At 37.2% G+C, this 9,805-nt stretch overlaps 1 protein-coding gene across 1 annotated transcript; it reads right to left on the reverse strand.

Annotated features, from left to right (window-relative positions):
• Window positions 1-5,201: 5,201 nt before the first annotated feature.
• LOC140493082 (cocaine- and amphetamine-regulated transcript protein) lies at window positions 5,202-7,754 on the reverse strand. Its single transcript, XM_072591739.1, has 3 exons — window positions 7,559-7,754; window positions 7,027-7,110; window positions 5,202-5,699 (listed from the first exon to the last, which is right to left on the reverse strand). Exons 1-3 carry the CDS (start codon window positions 7,697-7,699, stop codon window positions 5,592-5,594), a joined length of 333 nt encoding a protein of 110 aa, XP_072447840.1. The 5' UTR covers window positions 7,700-7,754; the 3' UTR covers window positions 5,202-5,591.
• Between the last annotated feature and the right edge of the window lie 2,051 nt (window positions 7,755-9,805).

Below are 9,805 nucleotides of genomic sequence, written 5' to 3' on the forward strand. Positions count from 1 at the left end.
TTAATCATTCCCTCAATGATGCCTTGAATCACTGTCCAATCACTTAATACTCCTTCCCTTCACACGCATTTCCTGTCTGAGTGCAGGAAATGAAAAACCTGCCCTTTTATCTCCTCTCCTCCCACCATTCAGGGCTCAGAACATTCCTTACAATTGAAACAGAGCTTTCCTTGTTTTTTTTTCAATTCAGTGCACTGTATTCATGCTCACAATGTGATCCGGTGTATATTGGGATGACCAAATTCAGATTAGATAACTTCTTTGCAAAATAGTTCTGCTCAAAGTACAAAGATGATCCCCAACTTGCTACCATCCATAATGTAAAATGTCCACACTGGCCTCTCTTCTTCAGGTTCCCATACTGTTCCAGTAAAACTCAATGTTACCTCAAGAGACATCCATTCTTTTAAGTAGGTACTTTTTCAAACAATGGACTCAACAGTTTCAGACCATAACCACTGCCTGTTAGAGAAAAAGGCAGACATGTGGAAGCACTAGTGTGGAAGATTCCAAGATTTAAACGGATTTGATATACAGAGAATGATATAGGAAACAGACTGGGGGTAATTGAAGTCAAAGTAGTTGTGAAAGTTAGTTGAATATGCAGATATTAGTGATAGACTATCCCCCAAAATGGAAAGAGGGAAATCAGTACGGAAGGGGAAGAAATGAATAATGATCACGTGGAAGCAAGGGAAGGTGAGGAAATGAAAGTAAAATGGTGAAGAGTTTGTTTTTCCCAGTAGGGGGTGAGAGCAGGAAATAAAACCATTATCGTCATCAAAAGCACTGAAAAGTGAGGTGCTGGAAAAGCACAGCAGGTCAGGCAGCAGGAGCAGGAGAGTCAACGCTTCAGGCATAAGTCCTTCATCGACTCTCCTGCTCCACGGATGCTGCCTGACCTGCTGTGCTTTTCCAGTGCCACACTTTTTGACTCTGACTCTCCAGCATTTGTAGTCTTCATTTTCTCTCGGTCACATTGGAGAAAGAGGGAGGAGACCTGAGCAGCACTGGAATAAAACAAAAGTTCCACACATATGCATAATGATGTTCTGTCTAATATGCAATTGAGCAATAAAATTAATCAGTTTCAGTCCCAGAGTGATGTCTCATGTGTAGGCCATATATCCCAATGATTGGTAGATTGGATCAAACATTACGTTCCTTTGGTTGTTCATTATAGGCCATACACAGAGACTATATTCAACCAGTTCACATTTACATTCTAAAATGTAAGTCTATTATTAAATGTGATTCTATGATTAGTCGATGTTTGCTGAACAACATAGTGTGTTAGTAAGTACAGTAACAACCAATTTAAGATAATCAATCAAGCTCATAGTGTGACTCATAAATGCTTGCTAAAAGTTCATAAGGGGACTTAATCTCTGCAAAAAAAAGAAATATGTTGAAGTCTTGAACATTTTCTTTAAATATCAGGGAGTTTGGTGAGCCTAGAATTTGCAATTGTTTTTTCCATTGCAATGCCTTATCCAAAGTGGGATTGCCAATGATCAGCACCATTTTTCCTCAAATTTAAATCATTATAATTGTTTGAAATTTGGCATTCTTGTGTTTGTCCTGATGAATGCAAGATGAAAGACTTCAACAACATATCTCCCTTTTCATGAATATTCAAGTTCTGTACTACTAATGATTGTTGCTTATAGTCATAATCAAAAAGGTTTAATTAGGATGTAAACCAGTTCCCATAGCAACATGTTTTACTGGGATCCAGTGAGTTTTGTCAAAGGAAAAGGTACTCACAGTGAGATCAAATTCAGATGGGTGGCAAAGGATAGTGATTGGAAGTTCCTCAGGCTGTCTTTTATCTGGACGGGAGATGGAAGTTGAGGGGACTATACATCTGTGCTGAAAGTTACAGAGCTGGGCCCAGAAATATAAAACAACTGAAGCAGTGAAGGATAATGAAAAGTTGCAATTTAGGTCAAATGAGATTAGACAAAGGAAAAGAATAGGACGAAATCAATTCCTTAAGGCTAAAAAGGCTGAAATTATGAATCTTTCTTGTGAACCTTTAAATAGTAGGCAATACAAGTTTGAGAACTATCAAGTTAGAGGCTGGGGAGGGAAGAATTCCAGAGGAGATGAGACAATGAGGTCATAGAGTCATAAGACCATAAGACCATAAGACATTGGAACGGAAGTAAGGCCATTCAGCCCATCGAGACCACTCCACCATTCAATCATGGCTGATGGGCATTTCAACTCCATTTACCCGCATTCTCCCCATACCCCTTAATTCCTTGTGACATCATGATCCAAGTAGATTAGAAAACTGGCATTCATGCACTGAAAGGTGACAAAGTCTGTTTACTAAATCACATCAGTGCTTCCATTTTCAGCAATTTTAAGACCAGTGTTCAAGCTGGACTGCAGAGACTGCATATCGACACTGTTAGGTTAGAGTGAGGGAGCACAATGGAGAAATTGTGTCATCTGATGTCAACCCAGCTGCCAGTGAAGAAAATCAAACAGATTCCTAGCTAAAGGAGTCAACACTGACGTGAAAATAATGGAAAAAGCGATTGGCACTTTGCCACACTCAAAATTTATTGAGGTGTGGCATAAAGTATTGAAACTGATGCTGTAGCTGAGGATTCATCATTTGAGGTCAAAGATGGGAAGGCCAGAGAGGATAGAGAGAAGATGGTATAGGGTAACACTGGAAGGAAGGATAATGTCAGACTAAGTGAAAGGAAAGATAAATCCAAATGGGTATCAGTAACCAAGAGTTGTTGACAAAAACAGGTTAAGGTTAAGGATGAAGTGAAACCTGGGACAAAGTGAGCTGGCGCTGCTGTAGAATGAGGATCAGAGATTACATTTAATTATTACATTTAATGAAATTATGAATCTCAGATCAGAGTACTGATCTCAGATTCAGTGAACTGATCAATTTTAAATATCTTTGCAAATGTAGGTGAAGCTGAAAGGTGGAGGTTCAGTGGAATCCAAGTGAATTAAATTACAGGTGGAAATAGTTGAGCTGAGGAAGGAGGCATGGCTCTGATATAAAGTTGTAGAATATATCTGATCAAACACAAGAAGGGAAATAGGAAGCAAAGATGGTTTTAAAAAAATAAAAGAGACAGGGAAATACTCTCAGAAACAAGTGGAGGCCACTTCAAGATGAATGAAAGGAATGTGGCCATGAATTAAACATTAATATAAAAGCAAATTACTGCAGATGTTGTATCTTCACTCCCAGTGTTAGCTTGCTGAAATGTTTCTTCACCATGCCTTTGACATCTTTCTTAAAGTAGGATCCTTTTATTGTAAATTGCCCACTTTGCAGGTACTGATGACAAAGCACCCAGTGGCATATTAAGCATTCACTAAAGTAGCCCAAAGTTCCTTCTGTTGTCTGTAACCATAGATCCCATTGGTACATGTACTTTATGCTACAATGGATTAACAACATCAAAGGTTTTGAACACTGAAATCTTTCACAATTAAACATAGAATTTGAACGTATGTATCCACCCTCCTACATTACAGCCAAGAATGTTTTAAAACCATACTCCTGTTTAATATAGCGAAGAGGTAAAAAGCTGACATGGACCTCCAATGATTCCTTCCCTCTCCTGTGATACCCGACTTCTTCGGAACAAGATAACTTTTTTCCTACTAATTGTTGCTTATTTTCCTTCTTAATGAGATTTGTACATAATTTTTAATTTTCTTTTTAAATATTAAGTTTGTTTACAATATGAAAAGAGGTTAAACTGCCTAAAATAATAAATTACCTTAAGAGACACCATTGCTTCAGGTATCTGATAATATTGTTTAGGGCATGAAAAGATGGATGATATGTCATTAAGCAATATTATATATTGTTAGCTGGCTACTTATCCAAAGGAAATATTTATGTGTGCATTAACCATAAGTTATGACTTGTTCTTCTATTCAACAGTCCTATCCATCTGTACTAGAAATCTGTACTATGTATACAAAGCTGCCTACTATTCTGAAGTTATTGTTATTATTATTATTATTATTCAATTATCATAAACATCAGTGCTGATATTTATAATATTTTGCAAATTCAAAATTTATTACTAGATATAAACAGCAACTGATAGTTCTGTTGCATTTTATCCATTAGGTTAAAATCTCATTATATCTTAAAGTACCTTAGGGTAAATGCATAGAGAGATAATGACCTTAAATTACACTTGAATATATAATATTCAATAAATTAGGACATTATATATAAAATAAAATCCAAGAAAATGAGATCATCTAATGCTGTAATGCAAAAGTTTCTTTATTGAAGAAATAAAGGATAGAAGCTATGTTAGTATTGATTGAAAAGAGTTACTGAATTACTTAGGTCTTTGTTGCAGTGTTAGGTTTAGAGTTTGAGTACTTGCAGTGCTGAATCCTGTTCTCATTTTGGTTCCTGCCTATCAAAGAGATAAGAGTGAGCCATAGTGTGCACCTATTTCTCATGTTATGTAAATTGCAATTACTAATCAATATCCATTACTAAAAATGTAACACATTTGCAGTCAATGGAATCAAAAACACCATATCAAATGGAAGAACTTATTGGGCTGCTAGTTATTCATTGGATATTAGTTGACTAATTTCAAGACAACTTGTAAAGTGATTTTCAGCTAAAAGATTTGCAACTTGAAGACCTCTTATAAGAGTCACACTCCAATGTTTGTCAGTAGAAACTAAATTCAATTCAAATGTGGACCAATGCATTGTTCAATACAAAAAAAAAGGTACTGTAACAACAGAAAATGTACTGTATTTCAATGAGTATCAAATAGCAAACCATTGTTTTAATGAGCAAAGATATGTTGTTTATCTTTCATAATGTCTGCTTTAGTGAAATATCAGAAGTGTATTTTTTTCTTTTCATATACTTGGATTTTATCAGTACATCTCATGAAATATATTCCATACAAGTGTCAATCAATATACTGATGTACAAATGTGTGATTTGTTATTTGGGGTTGAATATGAACATTTCTGATTTCTGGATAGTAAATGTTCACATAAAATGTTAATACTTTTGTGAATGAAAAAATAACTCATTTCATAGATTTTTTACATATCACATGTTACCAATGTTTTAAAAGAAAAATAATACCAATTTGGGGTAATACCTTTGATCCTTGGTTTCACATTAAAAGATTGGAATGAAGAAACCTTTGACAGAGAAAAAGATGCCTAGAACTGATTTTATTAGTAGGTTTAATGCATTCTAAATACAAAAATACAGTTTTATAAATACAAGTCACACTGTTCTGTGACCGGAAGTTAAACACTTAGTATATCATGAAATATCTGTAACTCATTAACTGGTACAGGCAGAAACAACTTTTCACCATAAGAAAAAAGACGCAACTGTCCACAACAGTGTCACAGCAATGCCGGAAACATACGTTACTACCTCCCACACAGATCTACAAGACTGTAGAATTGCAAGTCCATGCATTTTCACCATCCTTTGTTTTGTGAATAGAATATGTTTGATTGGCCAAATTGACTTTTCAAGTTTTTAAATGCATTTAAAACAATATTTGATTATGAGTGCCCAGATTTGGACATTGTTACAAACATTTCAAGAGGAATGAATTGCAGAAGGTTCCTCTGGGACAGTCACAGAGTCTTCCAATTCTGGCTCCTTTCCTTACAGCACATTGTTCCCCAGCATCACACTGTTAAAAAAAGATTTAAAAAGTTATCCTTCCATTCTGTTGCACTATTAAATATGACTTGAAAATTCAATCAAAAAAAGATAAAATTGATCTGAACTTATTGTTTTTCCTAAGTAGCAATTTTGTTTCTGTATGCAGACAAGTACACCTTGTATCTTATAAATCAGAGCAGGTATTCATTCATTTGAAGTCAGAAAATGTTCTAGCAGTCAAAAGGGAAGAACTTTTTTTTTCTAATTTGAATAATTTCACTCATGTGTGTGACTCACTCCGGCATAATTGGTATCACGCCAGACAGGCTGCTTTGTGTTAACCTATACATTGAACTTGGCAAGTTATGAACATTGAGTGCATTGCACCTGAAATAAGTCCTGTTCTCATTTACGATGCCAACGTTTGTGCACTTTCTAGAAGTGATCACTGTATAGCAATCATAAGCATGGAATCTTCTTTCTAATTTTACTAACTCCAACCCTACACACTGAGAAAACATGTTATTCTGCAACCACCACACTGAGATGAACTGAGATTAGCTAATGCAGCACAAACCAAGGATTGAAATATCCTTCATCCAACTGGTTCAGTTTTATATATGGGTTATATGTTTTATGTATGGGTAATAAGTTCTGAACAGAAAACATTTTGGACCTGAAATTTCAACTCTGTTTCTCTCTCCACAATACTGCTAGACCTGCTGAGTTTCTCCAGCATTCTCTGTTTCTATTTCAGATTTCAAGCATCTATTTTGCTTTTATTGGCATAGTTTCTTACTGGCCCTGTTTATTTATTCTAATAAATTATTGATGGTGTAAAATTATTGTGACTCAAATGAATGGTGCAGCATTCTTCCACTTGGTTCAAGATAATGTTGGGTTAATAAGTATTTTAGACTTTGCAATCACTTATCTTACCTTTGGCATTGTTTAATGGTTAATGGTATACCTTGTGCTATTCTGCTATTGGTCATTAATGAGTATACACGCTCCAACTTGTTTGACCATAACCACTTCTCCTCACCCAACTTTCTTTTGGTCTGCTTGCTTCAAAAGTATTCAGTGTAAGATTGATTTCACACCTTTAAGTCTAAACTCCAAGAGGTCATCATACAGGTCACATCAATTGCCCATCCCATTATATTGGTAAAGGAATTGTCAATTTAATCAGTTTAAAATGAGACTTCTGCTCACTGTTTATGCAGTTGATGCACACAATCAAAAATAAACACGACTCAATGTTGTTGATGTGAATAGTGTGTGTGTGTCTCAGGGACACTAAGATTTAAAAATAGTACAATTTAACTCTCCACTACTCGTTTTAAAAACCTTACCATTGGGACCATTCCAAACTTTTTCTCGTAGGTTGGCATCCTCTTGCTTTTCAGTTTCTCCAGCACTTCCTGCAAAGCTTCAATCTGCGTGAAAGCAAGTAGTTTATATTCTTACATTAAATTATTAAAAGGTAGAAGAAGCTCTCCAGAACAAACGAGTTCGGTTCAAGCAAAATGAAGTTGCTTTACCGACAATAAAGCAGAATTGTCCATAATAGATCATTTTCAACTTTCCCACCTGACAGATATCTGCAAATCCCTTGTTATATTTCGCACATCTTTGTCCTCACACTTACCTAATTCGCTTCTCCTGGGGTCTGTCAGCAAAATAAGGTATCTGTTTAAAGCGAAGTATTTCTTTCAATGGATCCCAATAACCGGGTATCCGAAGATTTAAAAATGCTAAACAAATATCAAACGCGTTACCAAAATGTGAAACAATGCTTTGGAGTTAAATTAAGTAACTGAAGCTAGCTTTGCGCGGATGAATTGTAATTTTTAAAGTTAAATTTGACAACCCTTGGTGGCTTACCAGTTCCTTTTCTTGAGAGGAGTCCTCTTTGATTGAGTAACGGTCTACCGACCTGGCTTGCAGCTCTGATTCCTGGCAATTGGAGTTGACGAGCAGAGCGGCGCTCAGCAGGGTGAGGAGGCAAAGGCGAGTACTCTCCATGGTGCTGAAACAGACAGCCCGGCTACCACAGAGCGGATCCAAACTCTGACTTGGTCGGCCCTTTATATAGCAAACGGCAATTTTGGCAGAAGTAAACAAGCCCCCAGAAAAATCAATCAGAACCTGAGAACATTGACGTCAGAGTGGACGCAGCTCTCGGTTTTGAAGAAAACAATCTTTTTTGAAAAATCCTCCATTCATTCTTCATTGAAGGAAAGAAATCTCGAGGGAAGCAGGGAAAGGAGCTCTTGAGTTATTACTGTTCAAAACCATTGTTAATATATTCTACACACACGTAAGAATAGATAGAAGTGTCAAAGGCAAAGAGCGTGAGAATAATGAGCCTGTATATTGGATCAGTGATCGTGAAATGAAATAAAATATTTACGCTTGCATTCTGTTGAACAAGCTATGTGTGGTGTACTTGTAAAAGAAAGGTCCATGCATAAAGAGGAATAATTAAAGGACTCGTCTCACTGAATTTGTGCGTTCGTGAACAGGTGTGTTTTCCTGATCTTGCATAAATCATTTTCATTTCCCCATTTCCCCTCACAGCCCTGGAGTTCCAATGCAACAGACAGATTTATGTGCATGAGGTCGGCATCTTGGGCTGAGGAGTGGCAGATGGTGTTTAATTTGGATAAATGTGAGGTATTTCATTTTGGTAAGATGAACAAGGACAAAACATATTCAGTAAATGGTAGGGTCCTGACTACTGTTGTCAAACAGAAAGACGGAGAGGTTCAGGGACCTAGTTCTTTGAAAGTTGTGTCACAGATAGACAGGATGATTAACAAGGTGATTAACATGCTTTCCTTCATTGCTCAGACGATTGCGTATAGGAGTCAGGACATCATGTTGAGGTTATACACCATGTTGGCAGGCCACTTTTGGAGTACTGTGTACAGTTCTGGTTGCCCTACTATAGGAAGATTATTTTTAAATTGGAGAGGGTTCAAAGAGATTTACAAGGATGTTGCTGTGACTGGAGGGTTTCAGTCATAAGGAAAGATGGACAGGCTAGGATTTTTTTCACTGGAGAGTGGAAAGTTGTGGGGTGACCTTTTAGAGGTTTATAAAATCATGAGGGACATAGATGATTAGCAAAGGTCTTTTCCCTAGGGTGGGATAGTTCAAAAGGTGAGAGGATAAAGAATTAGAAGAGACCTGAGGGGTAGCCTTTTCACACAGAGGCTGGTTTGTATGTGGAACTAACTGCCAGAGGAAGTGGTAGATACAGGTACAGTTTCAACATTTAAAAGACATTTGGATAGGTAATGAATAAGAGTCTAGATTAGAGAGGTGCTGGAAAAGCACAGCAGTTCAGGCAGCATCCAAGAAGCAGTAAAATCGACGTTTTGGGCAAAAGCCCTTCTTCAGGAGTACAGGCAGAGAGCCTGAAGGGTGGAGAGATAAGTGAGAGGAGGGTTGGGGTGGGAGAAAGTAGCATAGAGTACAATAGGTGAGTGGGGGAGGGGATGAAGGTGATAGGTCGGGAGGGAGGGTGGAGTGGATAGGTGGAAAAGAAGATAGTCAGGTAGGACAAGTCATGGGGGACAGTGCTGAGCTGCAAGTTTGGAACTGGGGTGAGGTGGGGGAAGGGGAAATGAGGAAACTGGTGAAGTCCACATTGATGCCCTGGGGTTGAAGTGTTCTGAGGCAGACGATGAGGCTTTCTTCCTCCAGGCGTCTAGTGGTGAGGGACCGGCAGTGAAGGAGGTCCAACTTTACCTAGGTAATGAATAAGTAAGGTTCAGAGGGATAATGGCCAAATGCAGGCAAGTAGGACTAGTTTAGTTTGGGAAACTTGGTCAGCATGGATTGGTTGGACTTAAGATTCTGTTTCTGTGCTGTATGACTCTGTAAGTAATCTAGCCCACAAATTATTAAAGTACAGAAATACTGTAAGCTCATTTAAGTCAGATATGTGTTCAAAGTTAGAGGCTACCTGATAATGAGCTTTGTACCATACCCTTTTGTGTCTTCTTTAAAGGTGTTAGAATGACAAAAAGAATTAACTCCAATTTAAATAATACTTAATGGAACAGAATGCAGTTTTGCTATAATATACATTGCATTCTTCACTTTGAACTGCAAATTATGTAA

This window comes from Chiloscyllium punctatum, chromosome 2 (genome assembly GCF_047496795.1).
Source record: "Chiloscyllium punctatum isolate Juve2018m chromosome 2, sChiPun1.3, whole genome shotgun sequence".
Lineage (NCBI taxonomy): Eukaryota > Metazoa > Chordata > Chondrichthyes > Orectolobiformes > Hemiscylliidae > Chiloscyllium > Chiloscyllium punctatum.